This window comes from Panulirus ornatus, chromosome 1, assembly GCF_036320965.1.
Source record: "Panulirus ornatus isolate Po-2019 chromosome 1, ASM3632096v1, whole genome shotgun sequence".
In the NCBI taxonomy this organism is placed as follows: Eukaryota; Metazoa; Arthropoda; class Malacostraca; order Decapoda; family Palinuridae; genus Panulirus; species Panulirus ornatus.
This window is the reverse complement of record NC_092224.1, coordinates 11,496,705-11,515,220: the sequence shown is the minus strand read 5'-3', so window position 1 is coordinate 11,515,220 and position 18,516 is coordinate 11,496,705. Positions and strand designations below refer to the sequence as shown.

The following is an 18,516-nucleotide window of genomic DNA, read 5'->3' as shown; positions in this document are numbered from 1 at the left end:
CAAACTGGTAATGTTCCTATTATCAGGGTTATATTGTTTATGAATAGGGTTAGGATGGGTTAGGAATCTGCTACAATATTAGTCCATCTCAAAGACTTTGGTCATCACATTGACTGGAGCAGTGTTAAGGTTATCACATACGATAACTCTGTAATGGATGAAAACATTATTGAATCGTCTCATATCAAACATAGTAGAGATATTGATGTTAGCTTATGTAAATTAGATAAGTTTATAAGTGAAAAAAAAAGATGCAATCATGTTTCTCAGAACATAAGTTAACCTGCATTTGTAACACGAGAAAGGTGGGGTCGTTGAGGATGACCTCTGCCCTAATCCCTTCACTCGTTTCTTCGTTCATTTACCGACCTCGCTCAGTGGCGGCTGGTGTATCATGTTCTGCTTCTCTCCGTCTGTACTCACACCTGACGATGTGATCTCGACGAAAACTCTTGACACTTCCAATTTTCTTTTTCCTTGTGCTTTTACATGTATTCTATGTACAATCGCCTCGTGAACGTTTTGCATATATATATATATATATATATATATATATATATATATATATATATATATATATATATATATATATATATATATATATATATATATATATATGGTATTACCGGAGGTTACAAAAAGAAAAAAAAATTGCGTGTGAAAAGTCACCTTTGAATAGGCTTTGTCACTGGCAGTACAGCTTTTTTCAAAGAATTTCTCACTTCAAAGGAGTCTACATTTCCCTTCCAATAGAATTAGCAGACCCTGGGGCTGTAAGAGCCTTTAGAAATGTCTTGGGCAACAGCAAGAGGAATAGGTCATAGGGTAATCATAAATTAGATGAAATATAAAAATTATTTTTTCATATTTGATCACCGTTTCTAGCGTTACCGAGGTAGCGCCAGGAACAGACGAAGAAAGGCCACATCCGCTCACGTCCATTCTTTAGCTGTCATCTGTGATGCACCGAAACCATAGCTCCCTATGCACAACCCGTCCCCATAGACCTTTATATATATATATATATATATATATATATATATATATATATATATATATATATATATATATATATATATATATATATATTCATTAATATTTGTTCTCCGTTTCTCGTGTTAGCGAGTAAGTGCCAAGAACACACGAAGAAAAGGCCACATCTGCTCACATCCATTCTGTAGATGTCATGTATAATGCATCAATACCAAAGCCCCCCCCATCCACACACAACCAGGCCCCATAGGCCTTTTCCCGGTTACTCCATATGCCACGGTTCAGTCCAGTGACAGCACGTCGGCCCCTTTATATCACATCGTTCCAATTTAGTCTGTCCTGTGCATGCCTTTTACCTTTCTGTGTGTGTAGGTCCCGGGCACTCAAAATTTGTTTCACTTCAATATCCCATTTCCCGTTTGGTCCCCCACCTCGTGTTCTATCCACCTGACACATATTCGCTGTTCGTCGGCCTCTCCTCGCTCATTGTCTCCGCATGTCCAAACCATTTCAACCAACCGTTCTCAGCTCTCTCAACCATACGCCTCTTATTACCACATCTCTCTCTTACCCTGTCTTTACTTAACTCCATCAACCCTCTTCACACCACATATTGTCCTCAAACATTTTACTTCTAATACATTCACTCTCCTCTGTACATTTTGGGATTGTTATGCCTCAGACATACTCTCACCACCCCATCCATAAACAAATCAAACAGCCATGGTGACAACACATATCCCTGCAGCAGAACATCCTTCACCTATAAATATTTATCCTCCTCTACCTACTCGCACACACGCCTTACTCTCTTGATAAAACTTTTCACCGCTTCTAAAAGCTTTCCTCTAAGACCATATATTTGTAATACTTCCGCAAAGCATCTCTATCAACCTCATCATATGGTTTCTCCAGACCATTAGATGACACTTACAAATTCTTCTGTCTCTATACGTATAACTCAAACACAGTTTTTTAAAGCGAAAGCCTAATTTACAGATCCTTTACTACCACACCGAAAACACATTATTCCTCCCCATTCTAACGCTCTGCGAATACCGCTATCATCTCAATCACGACTTTTCCATGCAACTCACCAGGTACACTTAACAAAGTCATACCTCTGCAATCCAAACACTCACCTGGAAACAATACCTGCATTCCGTCAATCTTAAGGCACCTCATCATGATCTCTGCATGCATGGACTTTCCTACCTAACCAGTCATCAACACAGACACTTCCATTTTAAGAAATTCAACTGCAGTATCATTGACAGCGGCTGCTTTGCTACATTTCTTCTTGTTTAAGGCTTTCACCGCCTCTTTTCCTTCACTAACCCACTTGCCATACCTCTCCCACTACGTATACCTCCTCATAACGTCATCAAACACATGTAACAGTCCATTAGAATACTCATTCTGTTTCCCCTCACTTCATCACTGCCTCTTTCCACTTCCCCATTTTCCCCCTTCATTGATGTTCCCATTTGTTCTCTTGTTCTTCCCACACTATTAACCTCCTACCAAATCTTGTTCCCCCTGACGTTTGTTGATACTCTGTCACCCCAACTTTCATTTTCCCTCTTTTTCAGCCCCTGCACCTTCCTCTTGACCTCCTGCCGCTTTCTCCTGCACAGCTTCCAATCACTCGCACTCCTTCCGTGTAAGTACTGCCCATACACATCTCTTTTCTCTTGCACTAGCAACTTTACGTATATGTGTATATATTCCTCTTTATCCACGGGGAAATGAAACTTGATAAGTTCCCAAGTGCACTTTCGTGTAATGATCACATCATCAGGGGAGATACAAGAAAGAAATATAACAGTCAGTTGATATGCATCAAAGAGGCGTTGCAAGGACGCCTCTTGCTAAACAAGTGACTACTCGAATGGAGGTTGGGTGCGTTCAAGTCTGGTAACATGCGTATCATAAGATTTATTATGAGGACAAGAAAGGGAACTGTTTAAGAATTTTATCAGCAATAAAGCTATCCAGTTTGTAAAAACCTTTTCACTAATACCAGTGTTACAATTCTTTGTGTATTCAATAATAGAAGATTTAATGATATTTCTCGTGGTGCAGGAGTTAGAGTTAATAACTGAGATGGCATTACTCTAATCAGTACAATGATCATAATTTCAAATATGATTAAACAAGGCATTTGATTTTTGTCCTGTTCTTATACTCCATCTGTGTTGCTTTAGTCTAGCAGAATGATCTTTACCAGTCTGCCCAATATAAAACATATCACAATTTTTACATGGTATTCTATCAACGCATCCTGCAGAACTTTCTGGTGAGTTCTTGATTAAGATATTTTTTATAGTATTGTTGTCGCTGAAGGCAACATTTACATTAAAGGATTTGAGCAATCTGGGAAGTAAAGAAAAACTATTGCTAAAAGGGAGAAGTAAAAGGTTCTTGGTGTCAAGGGGAGGTTTGGGTTTAACTCTGTAAAAGGATTTTTTCGCTAGCTTAAGGGTATGTAGGTATGTAGATAATATCTTTGTGTTTAGCCAGCAAATGAAAATTTATAAACATTTCCCACTTTACTTGATAATTTAGTACCTTCCATCAACTTTACTATAGAAATTGAAAGTAGGGGTATGTTACCATCTTTAGATTACATGATCCATAGGGATGGAAACATGTTTAAGTTTAGTTTATACAGAAAACCTAACAATGTATGCTTACATATCCATTATTACTCAGCTCAACATGACAGAGTTGAATTATCATCATACCAGTCTATGTTCCTTAGGACATTATGAATATGCAGCTCAAACTTTATTGATGATGAGTTTGAGAAGATATATTCTATTGGATCTAAGTTAAAGTATCCTAGATCTTCCATTGATAAATCCCTCAAGTTCGCAAAGAAATCATCTTATAGAGTTAAACCCAAACCTTCCCTTGACGCCAAGAACCTTCTAATTCTCCCTTTTAGTAATCATTCTACTTTACTTTCTATGTTGCTTAAATCCTTAAACATAAATGTTGCCTTCAGAAACAATAGTACTATAAAGAATATCTTAATCAGCAACTTACCAGAAAATTCTGCAGTGTGTGTGTATAGAATACCATTTAAAAATTGTGACATGTTTTATGTTGAGCAGACTGGTAAAGATCTTTCTGTTAGACTAAAGCAATATAAGAACAGGACAAGAATCAAATGCCTTGTTTAATCATGTTGAAAATTATTTTTTTTATTATTATACTTTGTCGCTGTCTCCCGCGTTTGCGAGGTAGCGCAAGGAAACAGACGAAAGAAAAGGCCCAACCCCCCCCCATACGCATGTATATACATACGTCCACACACGCAAATATACATACCTACACAACTTTCCATGTTTTACCCCAGACTCTTCACATTCCTTGATTCAATCCACTGACAGCACGTCAACCCCGGTATACCACATCGCTCCAATTCACTCTATTCCTTGCCCTCCTTTCACCCTCCTGCATGTTCAGGCCCCGATCACACAAAATCTTTTTCACTCCATCTTTCCACCTCCAATTTGGTCTCCCTCTTCTCCTCGTTCCCTCCACCTCCGACACATATATCCTCTTGGTCAATCTTTCCTCACTCATTCTCTCCATGTGCCCAAACCACTTCAAAACACCCTCTTCTGCTCTCTCTACCACGCTCTTTTTATTTCCACACATCTCTCTTACCCTTACGTTACTCACTCGATCAAACCACCTCACACCACACATTGTCCTCAAACATCTCATTTCCAGCACATCCATCCTCCTGCGCACAACTCTATCCATAGCCCACGCCTCGCAACCATACAACATTGTTGGAACCACTATTCCTTCAAACATACCCATTTTTGCTTTCCGAGATAATGTTCTCGACTTCCACACACTCTTCAAGGCCCCCAGAATTTTCGCCCCCTCCCCCACCCTATGATCCACTTCCTCTTCCATGGTTCCATCCGCTGCCAGATCCACTCCCAGATATCTAAAACACTTCACTTCCTCCAGTTTTTCTCCATTCAAACTCACCTCCCAATTGACTTGACCCTCAACCCTACTGTACCTAATAACCTTGCTCTTATTCACATTTACTCTTAACTTTCTTCTTCCACACACTTTACCAAACTCAGTCACCAGCTTCTGCAGTTTCTCACATGAATCAGCCACCAGCGCTATATCATCAGCGAACAACAACTGACTCACTTCCCAAGCTCTCTCATCCCCAACAGACTTCATACTTGCCCCTCTTTCCAAAACTCTTGCATTTACCTCCCTAACAACCTCATCCATAAACAAATTAAACAACCATGGAGACATCACACACCCATGCCGCAAACCTACATTCACTGAGAACCAATCACTTTCCTCTCTTCCTACACGTACACATGCCTTACATCCTCGATAAAAACTTTTCACTGCTTCTAACAACTTTCCTCCCACACCATATATTCTTAATACCTTCCACAGAGCATCTCTATCAACTCTATCATATGCCTTCTCCAGATCCATAAATGCTACATACAAATCCATTTGCTTTTCTAAGTATTTCTCACATACATTCTTCAAAGCAAACACCTGATCCACACATCCTCTGCCACTTCTGAAACCACATTGCTCTTCCCCAATCTGATGCTCTGTACATGCCTTCACCCTCTCAATCAATACCCTCCCATATAATTTACCAGGAATACTCAACAAACTTATACCTCTGTAATTTGAGCACTCACTCTTATCCCCTTTGCCTTTGTACAATGGCACTATGCACGCATTCCGCCAATCCTCAGGCACCTCACCATGAGTCATACATACATTAAATAACCTTACCAACCAGTCAACAATACAGTCACCCCCTTTTTTTAATAAATTCCACTGCAATACCATCCAAACCTGCTGCCTTGCCGGCTTTCATCTTCCGCAAAGCTTTCACTACCTCTTCTCTGTTTACCAAATCATTTTCCCTAACCCTCTCACTTTGCACACCACCTCGACCAAAACACCCTATATCTGCCACTCTATCATCAAACACATTCAACAAACCTTCAAAATACTCACTCGATCTCCTTCTCACATCACCACTACTTGTTATCACCTCCCCATTTGCGCCCTTCACTGAAGTTCCCATTTGCTCCCTTGTCTTACGCACTTTATTTACCTCCTTCCAGAACATCTTTTTATTCTCCCTAAAATTTAATGATACTCTCTCACCCCAACTCTCATTTGCCCTTTTTTTTTCACCTCTTGCACCTTTCTCTTGACCTCCTGTCTCTTTCTTTTATACATCTCCCACTCAATTGCATTTTTTCCCTGCAAAAATCGTCCAAATGCCTCTCTCTTCTCTTTCACTAATAATCTTACTTCTTCATCCCACCACTCACTACCCTTTCTAATCAACCCACCTCCCACTCTTCTCATGCCGCAAGCATCTTTTGCGCAATCCATCACTGATTCCCTAAATACATCCCATTCCTCCCCCACTCCCCTTACTTCCATTGTTCTCACCTTTTTCCATTCTGTACTCAGTCTCTCCTGGTACTTCCTCACACAGGTCTCCTTCCCAAGCTCACTTACTCTCACCACCCTCTTCACCCCAACATTCACTCTTCTTTTCTGAAAACCCATACAAATCTTCACCTTAGCCTCCACAAGATAATGATCAGACATCCCTCCAGTTGCACCTCTCAGCACATTAACATCCAAAAGTCTCTCTTTCGCTCGCCTGTCAATTAACACGTAATCCAATAACGCTCTCTGGCCATCTCTCCTACTTACATAAGTATATTCATGTATATCTCGCTTTTTAAGCCAGGTATTCCCAATCATCAGTCCTTTTTCAGCACATAAATCTACAAGCTCTTCACCATTTCCATTTACAACACTGAACACCCCATGTATACCAATTATTCCCTCAACTGCCACATTACTCACCTTTGCATTCAAATCACCCATCACTATAACCCGGTCTCGTGCATCAAAACCACTAACACACTCATTCAGCTTCTCCCAAAACACTTGCCTCTCATGATCTTTCTTCTCATGCCCAGGTGCATATGCACCAATAATCACCCACCTCTCTCCATCAACTTTCAGTTTTACCCATATTAATCGAGAATTTACTTTCTTACATTCTATCACATACTCCCACAACTCCTGTTTCAGGAGTATTGCTACTCCTTCCCTTGCTCTTGTCCTCTCACTAACCCCTGACTTTACTCCCCAGACATTCCCAAACCACTCTTTCCCTTTACCCTTGAGCTTCGTTTCACTCAGAGCCAAAACATCCAGGTTCCTTTCCTCAAACATACTACCTATCTCTCCTTTTTTCACATCTTTGTTACATCCACACACATTTAGGCACCCCACTCTGAGCCTTCGAGGAGGATGAGCACTCCCCGCGTGACTCCTTCTTCTGTTTCCCATTTTAGAAAGTTAATACAAGGAGGGGAGGATTTCTGGCCCCCCGCTCCCGTCCCCTCTAGTCGCTTTCTACGACACGCGAGGAATACGTGGGAAGTATTCTTTCACCCCTATCCCCAGGGATAATATACATATATATATACATATACACATACACACACATACACATACATACGCACATATACACACACACACACATACATACATATATGTTGAAAATTATGATCGTTATATTGACTTTAGTATTGCCATCTCACTTATTTACTCTAATTCCTGTACCACGAAAAATGTCAGTGAATCTTCTATTACTAAATACACAAAGAAGTGTAACATTAATATTGGTGAAGATCTATGCAAATTGGATATTGTTGATACAATTTTTAAACTCTTCTCTTTCTTGTCCGCATAATGAATTTATGATATGCATGTTGCCAGACTTGAAAGCACCTGACCTTTCGGGTAGTCACTTGTTTTGCAAGTGGTGTCATAGCTACGTCTCTTCGTTCTATATCAACTGACTGTTATATTTCTTTCTTGTGTCTCCCCTGATGATGTGATTATCACACGAAAGTGCACTTGAGAACTTATCGTGTTTCATTTGCCCGTGTATATAAAGGAATTTACTTGATCACGCTCTCAATTGTGATCTTTTTCAATATATATATATATATATATATATATATATATATATATATATATATATATATATATATATATATATATATATATAATCAAAAGAGATAGTAAGTTACTGTCAGGAAATCATCGTCAAATCAGCTTAACGTATTTTGTGAATATACTTACGGAAGCTTCACTTTGGTTAAGATTGTAAACCTTCTAATTGGACGACCACTTAATGAATTATTCTCAACATGGTTTTCGACGAAATCGTTCGTGTGTGACAAACCCACTTGATTTCTTTGATGATATAATCAACATATGTGATGAAAGTAAAGCAGTTGATGTCATTCATCCACATTTTCAAAAAAACGTTCGGAAAAATTCCACATCATATGTTACTAGCTAAAGTTAAGTTACATGGAATAGATGAGGTTGTTACTTCGGTGGTTAGGAAAATGGTTAACTGGACGTTAACAGAGAGTTGTGATTAATTGTCAAACCTGAGATGGTTAAACGTAACAAGTGGCGTGCCACAAGCATCAGTCTTGGGTCCTGTTCTCTTTCTCATTCACAGTTATGATGTTTATGATGACCTGCATTATCAACTGGACTTCCAGGTGGCGAACGAATCCTAATATCGATAAGTGCAAAGTTCTGCATGTCAGTAGTGAGACGAAATGGCAAGCTACAGTATGAATTCTGTAGATCTGCAAAAGATGAATGAGGAAGAAGACTTAGGTGTAATAATCTTTGGTGATCGAAAGCCAAGTAAGCAGTGCACAGAAGCAGTTAAAAAGCTGAATGAAATTTTTGGATTTATGGGTAGGACTGTCGACCTTAAGTTACTTGTGTGTCTTTATGATTGTTATTGTGTTCACTTTTGGTCACGCTTCTTGAAGAAAGACAGACATAATGGAGAGAGTAAGGAGACGAGTTACCGAGATGATTCCCGGACTGAGAAACCAATACTAAGAGAGCCGATAAGCGACTTAAATCTGTTTAGTTAGAAAAGGGAAGGCTAAGGTGTGATTCGATACAGGCATTCAAAATATTCAAATGCTTCGATCATCTCGTTATAACGACTTACCTAGGGAAAGATCCGTCTGATTTCGCTCGTAGTAATGGTTACAAACTCGTGGGAAGTTTTACCTCGAATGAGGTGAATTACTGTTTCTTTGACACATGGCTAAGAGTAGTTCTATAGATATGTTTAACTGACTTGATAGATATTTCTCTTGAAATCCACGACTGACATTATTTGTGCCTCCTTAGCTGCGTGAAATTCTTTTTTTATATTTTTCTATTCTTGCTATGTAAGTATTTCTACTCTTGCCACACTGATCTATGAATTTCTTATCTCTTCTACAATCATGAAAATCCTCGAAGAGAGTCATTGGTCCGTTGCTTTTTGACATCCTCTGTATTCCTCTGCATTCTCTACCTCCAGTCTGGTCTTAGTGAAAATTTGGATTTATTATTGATGGTGCGTTTTCACCGCTGGCTTTAGTGTGTTTTTTAACCTCTCAGTGTAAGAAGTGAGAGGAGACAGACCTCCGTGTCCCATTCCCTCCTCATGGACGCCTCTTTAGTTAAAATCCACCATTAACGGGTCTTCTCCATCGCAGTACAGTTTTTAGATCAGTGTAATTGTACCTTCATTATCTTCTATGAGTATTTGTTTATGCTCGTTGGATCTTTCCAGAGGATCGAATATTATCCAGACCATTAGGTAGTCTTGTGATCCTAATCCTCGTGGAACTTTTGGTTCCTTTACTATTCATAAGGTTGTTAACCCCTTATACACATCTTGTATTTGCTTTCCTCTTTACTAGGGATGCTTTGGTAAGTTGGTCTTAACAGCTCCGATACTAGGCTGGGTGAATCTTTTCTGTTTGTTTAGAAGATATGATTTCTTCCCTTCACTGCTGAGCCGTCCGCATTTGATATACATCTGTTGGTGTGGATTTCCGACTGAATCGTCTCATCCTGTATTAGTGCAGGTGTCTCTCTGTTCTTTCCATTTTCCTTATTTTCTTTCAGTAAATGCCTTAATAAATTCATTCTGAGATTTAGGCTAATATTTTGGCACCCAGTGCTCAAGTTTTCCATATCCTCTGGACGTGGGTCGGGTCATCACACCGTCAGAGAGAAGGCTGTGAACAGGTCGATGCCCGCCTCAGACAGAGACCTGGCGAATCAAACAACAGACGTCACTATATGCATCTGACAACGCCAATTACAACACATTCAAAAGAGCTAAATTTTCTTTTTTTCTCATATCTTTCTATCCTTCATTTTTAACTTTTTCTGTTTCCAATATCAGTCTTATTATCTTCCTTCTCCTCGTATATCATTTATTGATGTATTGCTCATAGAACCAAGCGTCGAACTGCAATGCTCTACACAGCCTTCCTCCTCTTTTATCATCCATCCAACTTCCTCTGCCTCGTTCGACTCAGGTAACAGTGCTTGGATCTTCCTCCCTTCATGCTTTTGCACCTCCACCATGACCGTACTGCTTACCAGGTTCATTTTTTTTGTTTGCTTTCTTTGCGTCAAAGCTCAAGACACATGGGATATTAAGGTCTTCACTTTACACTCCGTAGGCAACAACTTTCCGATCTTGCCTTTGGCTGCTACAGGGGCGTGTCCCCCTCAACATTTATTTTCCCTCATATTCTCTTCGACTGATCCTATCTGCCTGCTTTTGTATTCCCTTAAATTTCCGCGAATGCCATATTCCTCTCTCGCACACACATTGGGTTCTGAGCACCAATTCTCTTCTGAGAAATGTGATACATAAGTACGAGTTTTATAACTTCCTACGTTGGTTGACTGACGTTCTGGTGTGTGTGTGGATACGTATACCCATATGCAGACAGACAATTGGATGAATTTCATGTTTTAGAGCACTGGAGAGACATATGTATATGTGTGTTTTACAGAGTGATGGTTAGCGTGCAGTTTACCGAGTTCATAGACCAAGGGAGAGGCATTCAGGCTGTCCCTTGACGAAGTTTCTGTGACGTCCACAGCGTATCATCTTCCTGATAGTGTTATTGGAAGGTGTTCGATTTGATAGAAATAGAGAACTGATTCTTGTCAGGTGTGTTTACGGTAAATTTCGCTTGCAATCCGTGAATGACGTGTTCCACATTCCTATTGTAAACGGTCCAGATTGACTTAGTATATCATGGTCCTGATGGAACACGTTCATAACGTTGTCCGGATGTAAACATAGGTTTCATATCTTCCTAGACAGGCTTTATCAAGAGCCAGATCGTACAAAATACTAAACTCGAACTCGCTTTCTGGAGGTTATTTTTGTCAGCTTCCATGACGCTTAGTGTTTTCACTGTGACTACTGCCGTTGTTTAGAGGCTGGGTTGGAGATCTACAAGTGACGGGTTATTATTGGAATGCAGAGTTAAGGGATATCATGCGAAACGAAACGTCGAATCACTTGGATATGGGTTTTCAGTACGAGAGGCCACGATAGACTAACCATAACCTAACCATAAGTCCCTTTGTCCCATGTTAACGTTTTCTTGATCTTTAGAAGTCACTTTAGGTTAGGATTTCCTGAAAGGACTCGAGTAGTGAGTGACCAGAACACTTTCAGAACATTTTGATGAGCATTTAGGTACGTGAACATAGTCTAAATAAGAAAACCCCAACCAAGTTGATTCTTATAGATTCGTCCAACAAGTTGAGGATGTCATCGGCAGCGAACAGACACCAAATACAGTAGCCTCAGTCATACTGCAATATTAGGATCTAAACCTTTAAATATTTCATTTTCTGAGATGCCTAGGAAAGAATGTGACTATTATTCAGCTAGTCATCATATTCCATGGGTCTGTGGTTTAACTTTATCATTCTATTTTGATTTGTGATAAACGAACTTAATTTGATAATTTGGTTTATGCTTTGTACTTGCCATATGTTTTTGTTTTATATTTTCTTCTTTGGTTGGACTGGTATTTTCCTTTTGAAGAATCCACAGTTACGTGGAAGTATTCTTACGTGCTCTGAGAGGGTCTAGACCAGGCCAGGCCAGGCCAGCCGAGTACAGGCAATAAGGATAGTTTGCGCCCTAACTCTCAAGCCAAAGTTGCCTTCGATGCTTCTTAAACAAAGTTACAAGGTGAACAAAGGGGGTAAAATTACCGGGAAAGTTTACTAGTAAGTTGTGTGTAATTACTGATAAGGAACCTGTGAGATCACTGGTACAAGTACGGCTCTTGGTTACACTGGCTCCTCATCTCCAAATGGCATTAGAAGGTCAAGCCTCACCTCTTCCCTGTAGTACCCCTCCGTGCGTCACCAGAATTCTTGGTTACCTAGAGATCTCCTCGCGGACTCCTACTTCCAAAGGCAGATTCGTGTCTCAGTATCTCGGTAAGAACTTAAATCGTACCCAGTAATGGACTTCGAAGGACTTTCTCTCTTTTTCTGCACTAAAGTTTGATATTCCTCTTGGGATAACAATGCTTTCGTATGTTTTTTTTCTCTCTCTCTCTCTGCGAGTTGCTAGTTCAAATATTTCCTTCTAAATTTTGGTCAGCGCTAGCTAGCGACTGGGTCGTGAGGTATTGAGTATAATCTTCCTCATATCTTTCTTGGCTGGGAGAGTGTCTCCTCTCTCTCTCCACCTTATACACCGCCTGCCAGCCTCTATCTCTGTGATGCATTTCTCTCTCAAACGCCAGCGATAAATCTAACCAATGTAGACCGCTGGGAGGGAAGCGTGGAAGGGAGGGACCAGGAGGTAGATGAACGAGAGAGAGAGAGAGAGAGAGAGAGAGAGAGAGAGAGAGAGAGAGAGAGAGAGAGAGAGAGAGAGAGAGAGGACGTAGTATGCCAGCAAATTGAGAAAGTAGGAGGGCGAGAGAATCATACTATTATGGTATACTTACTCCTCTCACTCACTGTTACTCATCTTTGCTCCTGTCACCCACTGTGACTCAACTTGCGCACCACCCACCCACTGTGGCTCACTGTACTTGCGTCCCGCTCGCTGTGATCCATCTTAAACTCTTACCACCCACTGTGGCTCACCTAGACGCATCCCACCTACTGTGGCTCTCCATACGCGCTTCCCGCTAACTGTGATTGACCATACGAGCCTTCCCCCTTCCCCATTGTAACTCACCATGCCTGCCTTCCACCCACTCTGACTCACCATACGTGTCTCCCACCCATTGTGACTCACCATGCACAACGCCGAACCCACTTTGACGCTCCATACACGCCACCCACCCCTACGTGGCATAATATACGTCTCCCACTTGCCTGAGGTCTTCAGGGATGATGGGTTACCCAAAAGTACTTACCTCCAGCACCTGAGGGCAGGCCAGTCCCCATCACTGTTGCCAACACAACCGCTCCAGACTGCCACTAATGGCAGCAAGATACGGAAACATTAGCTCTCTGTTTATGTTTTCTTTTTCACCGATTAAATCGTTTATTCATCTGTGTGTTTTTAATAGCGCACGCATCTTCGTCTCTGTCTGTTTATGTGTGTGCATTATGGACGTATATTTGTATCTGTGACGTACATAGATACACGTACGTGTGTGTATGAATTTTTCGTAAGCATGTAGGTGGAAGATTTTATATGTCGAAGACTCCAGTCACAGACAAAAGACCTCATCGAGGCCTGACCTTAATCATGATCCGAGAGGGTTAAAGAGACTTGGTAGCAAGGAGAGAATGTGAGAGAAAAAAAAAAACACAATATTAGAGTTGTGGAGGAAGTCAAAACTTCTACATCATAAAGAAAGACATTCCAGTCTATCTTTCCCTTTCCTGTAGACGCGGCCAGCGAGTTGCCAGGCGCACAGGTACTAATGGCTTAACTACTTCCTCGCCAGGATAGAAATTAGTGGCTGAAAAGTTTTGGGGGAAAATGATCTAATGTTGAGCGGGAAGGTTGTGTGTTGGTACTATGGGAGATACGGAGGGAGAACATGGCAGGAAGACTGGTTATGATGCTGAATGTGGTGGCCAAGGGAGGATAGGATTAGTGAGGGTGAGGGAGGGTGTGGCAGCAAGGGAGGGAGGGGACCTTTCTTTGCACCAGTAATTATGACGAGGTTTTGGCAGCGCGTAGCGATCATCGCAAGGAAAATATAGGGTTAAGACGAACAAGTCGTTCGGTTTACGTGCTGCTAAGTGCATAGCACCCAGTAGCACTGGTAGAGAGAGAGAGAGAGAGAGAGAGAGAGAGAGAGAGAGAGAAGTTCTCACGAGTCTTCACGATGAGATTTTTCCAAAAGGCAGGATTGGCACGTAGCGCTCACTGCAGGAAAATGTAGCGTTACGAAGAATGATTTGTGAGAATGACAGGGGTTATGCATGTGACTGAGAGACTACGTCTGATGACTGAATGCCAGCAGCCCAAGAGTGGATAAGGCAAAAGAAAAAAGAAAAAAAAAACAGCTACCTGGGACAAAGGAATGACCCTTGAAAGGTACCGAAGTGCTAGCCGTCCGCCACAAACCCTCCCAATAATCTGGCGGGTAGCACTGGCAATTACCCTCCTCGTCCGTGGCCGCCTGCCACTTACTGCCGACGAGGGAAGGAGTAGTGGTGGTGGTGAGGGGAAATGGCCAGGATGGGAGGGCGTGATGGTGATGAGGGAGATATGGTAGCCAGGGAGATGGGAGTGGCGATGGTATGGGAGGGTATAGTAGCCTGGAAGGAGGGAATAGTCGTGGTGTAGGAGGGTATGGTGACCTGGAATGAGGGAGTTGTTGTAGCGAGGGAGGGTGTGGTAGCGAAGAAGGGAGGGAATTGTGGTGGTATGGGAGGTTGTGGTTGCTTCAGGAGGAAGCAGACCCAAATCTGCAAGTGACTTTTAAGGACAGTAGGTCATAGCTGTTGGGGAAGACAAGAGAAAGTAGAGTTCCAACGAATAGGGACGGAGGGAAGAAACACGACACTCAACAACCCACCCTTGAGTTGCCAACGGCCATACGGTAATTATAAGAAGCAGTGGCGTACCAAGCGTTACGAGGTCTAGCTAATGGCGGGGGGATTCAGGCAGCCAGGTCTCGGGAGCAGAAACCGACAGTTAGAAAAAGAGAACCAACACAGTAGCATTAAGCAAGGTGGTTAGGTTTTGAGGTCAGACTGGGAGAGCTGATAAGTCAAATAGCTTTGTACTCGACTCTGTCGAGTAAGTGTACAGAGCCAGAGCCTCTGCACATGTGAGAGCAGTACTCTGTACATGGACGAATCAATCTTCTGTATAGTCGGAGCGAATGTTCAAAAGAAAAAGAATTTACAGCGCCTGAGCACAACTCACAGTTTCTTAGAGGCAGACTTAGATATTTGTGCCCTGTGAGGTCTCCAAGATTATTGTGATACCTAGCATGCTTAGCTGGTAAGGTTGTGGAAAATTATGAGAGGATTTAGAAAGTGAATCGGACAGAAATCATGAAGTCATTAAACTGATCTACGTTGCGTTTGCATCTGTGTGAATTGAGAACTAGTGACGAGATGAGACGTACATCGCTGAAGAGATGCAGCAGATTTGCAAGAAGTGGAGGATTGCAGTGCTGGGTCGCCGGCGTGTATATTGCGTTTTCTTTATGTGTTGAAAAAGAGAAAATTGTTGATGAACTGGAGGAAGTGCATCGGAGACATGACCGAACTTTCGATGATGGACATCACTATTGTAGGGGAAAGGGGCAGGAGTTGGTGCATCAAAAATTACGAAGAGAGACTAGCCAGAGAGGAAGCTAAATGTAGGAGAGCACAGTGAGAGACGAAAGCCATCAGGGGTGAGCTTAGAGATCGGACTGTCACACCCAGTCAAAAGCTTCGATCAAGGGCTAAAAGGTAGGATTTCCCAGAATTTCTCAGGGGGGATGAATAGACATAAGCCAGATGGAGTAGGAAATCGCTGGCGGATCTCGTTTCGTGAAAGCCATGATGGTGATCAGAGAGAAGATTGTGAGATTCAAGATGGTTCAAGAAATGGGAGTTGAGCAGAGATTGAATCAAAGACTCTCGGAAATTATATTAGTCAGAGCAACTGTACGAAGGTTAGAGAAAGACGGGAAGGATTGACGGGAGGTTAAAACCTTCGCTTCTCTTTGGATTGATAGGCCGGACTGACGCATGCTTCCATAAAGAACGGAAAGTTTCAGCTTCTCTGAACAAGCTGTAAAGGCTAACAAGCACGGACATGTGTTCTGAAGCAAACTCCTTCAGAACACAAGCAAGGACGCCATCTGCTTCATACGTCTTGCTAGTCTCCAGACACAGAAGTCCTTTTTAGAGTGCACGAAAAGATTATAGGAAGCGGCATAGGACTGATAAGAGGATTGTCAGAGGGAAAGGGAAAGTCAGAGTTATCCATGGTGGGGATAGAAGGGAAGAGAGAACCAAAACGAATTGCTTTTCCATTGAGGGAGAGAGAGAGATTCTATCCTCAGAATGGAAAAGCGAGAGAAAGGTAGTACAATCAATAGAAGCTGTTAGGGATTCTTTGAGCAAAAGAACAGAAAGAGCTATCAAGAGAGGAAGAGGAGAGGTTGTTGCTCTTCTTTTATGTACAGGAACGCTTCGCTTCATTGACAACTTATTTACTATGATTTCAGGAGGAGTGAAAGCTGAATGCGAGTTAGGGGATAGAGTTATTCCAGGTCCGATGTACCAGGTTACGAGCCTAAATGGCCTCAGAACAGGAATCGTTAAAAGACGGACTGGAAGGAAAGTGCGTCTTAGAGGAAGAGTGAATATATTCCTCTCATGTCCGCAATAGTGACCTCAACTATAAGCTTAGTAGAGACAGAAGCATCATCATAGGTGAGGCAATAATTTTGACATAGAAAGCCAAAAATTAATCTTATCAATTTAGTCTTGTCAGCTCTATCATCTTATTGACTGTTGTGGAGGCAGCCGGAGAAGATGCGGTTAGGAAGGAGCCATTTATATGAGTGTGGTCAGATGAACCAATTTGGGGCCATATTGTGTAGCCATAGCATGAAGGATTGCTGGTGGTAGAAACAGAGTGTTGGTACTAGTCATGATGATCTGGAATTTAGGTAAGGCGGGTAGTGAGTTTTTCCAGATAATTAAGAATGGAACACGTGAGAGCTTTCCACCCTCGCTTGCCACCACCATTATCTGTGTAGAAGGATCTCAACCATTTCCTACTGTCTACGTTGAAATTTCTTGAGGACCTGAGCTTGAGGATGAGAGGATGTTACAATATCGTGGCAGGAATTTACATACTCGAAGAGAGTTACAAGTTTTGTAGAGTTGGGATAGCAGGAAGGCGAACTGGGGAGACTGTGGAAGGTGGGAGATAAATGTTAAGCTTGAAGGTCCATGTGGCATGCAGCAAGTCCATTGGGTGTGCAACAAGATCCATGTGGCATGCAACAACGTCCATGTGATTTGCAATAACGTCCGTGTGGTATGCAACAAGCGTGTTAGTGTTGAAGTAAGCACAAAACCTCCCTCCTCTAAAACGTAATCGTGAGTAAAGGTGATTGTTGATGTTAAAAGGAGAAAGGAAAAGGTACCCAGATGGTTAGGTTTCCGGGAAGAGTAAGGTATCCAAAAGAATTCCTAGCCAGGTGTTGTTCAGCAGAAAAAAAAACTTAGTAGAGAGACCTCAACTGCTGGTGAAATGAACGAGAATAGAATCGGGTCTATTAGAGGGGCATGGATCATCGGAGGGTCCAGTTCTCCTACTGCCTGAGCCCACTCAGTCTCCCACTAGTAGCAGCCAGGCGAGGCTCCAAGGATTTTACATACCCTAAAATGACGGGAACTTTTTGTACCATATGCTTGTTAGAATCTTCCATGTTTGCGTATAAGAGAAAGAGGAATGAGAGGGAAAAAAATGTGAAAATAAGGCGTTAGAAACGAATAAGATATGTGTTACGTGCACGCAGAGAGGATGGTAAGACTAGCTTGGTAATTTAGATATCCTGACACGGATGGTATTAGATGGTGATACTCGTACTGCTCTAAGTGTTGCTCTTTAGAAGGAGGGATGGACAAAATAACAACGTTAGCTGCATACTGTTGGACACCTCTCCAGGTAATACATAGAGGAGTTTTCATACATATTCCACATATGAAGTATTACACCTGTGGTGCCCCGTATCCTGAACCTTCCTCATTCTGTCAGCAGTTATTGTATCCTTATTCAGTTTATTCCATTCATCCACAGTAGATGCGTTTCCTTACATCTTTTTTAACAATTTTCTTGCTTAATCTCAGGCTTTACAAAATGATACCGTGGAATTCAAACAGGAACAGACCACTGGAGCAGCTTGTGATTTTGGAAGATATCCGAAACTCACATATTAGCGTAATAAAGTTGGAAAGCATACAGATAATGATGTCCATTGGCAGTTGTGTTCGGACATCTTTTGAGGAACTGTTTACCGTCTTTGCAATCAATCTTACTTGAAAACTTACGTTTAGGTTACTACTCACTCTTCTCTCCCTCTAAGGATAGCAAATTTAGGGCCT

General features: G+C 41.7%; 1 protein-coding gene across 2 annotated transcripts in view; it reads left to right on the top strand.

Moving 5' to 3' along the window:
- The window catches only part of LOC139754277 (uncharacterized), a 201,404-nt gene that overhangs the window by 166,282 nt on the left and 16,606 nt on the right, over positions 1-18,516 (top strand). The window contains exon 2 of one of the 2 annotated variants that reach the window (XM_071672821.1): positions 2,586-2,656. The exons of the other annotated variant lie outside the window; for it this stretch is intronic. Within the exon in view, the coding sequence (XP_071528922.1) occupies positions 2,586-2,605 (20 nt within the window). The 3' untranslated portion in view covers positions 2,606-2,656. The remainder of the gene's footprint in view (positions 1-2,585; positions 2,657-18,516) is intronic. 2 annotated transcript variants of the gene reach the window in all.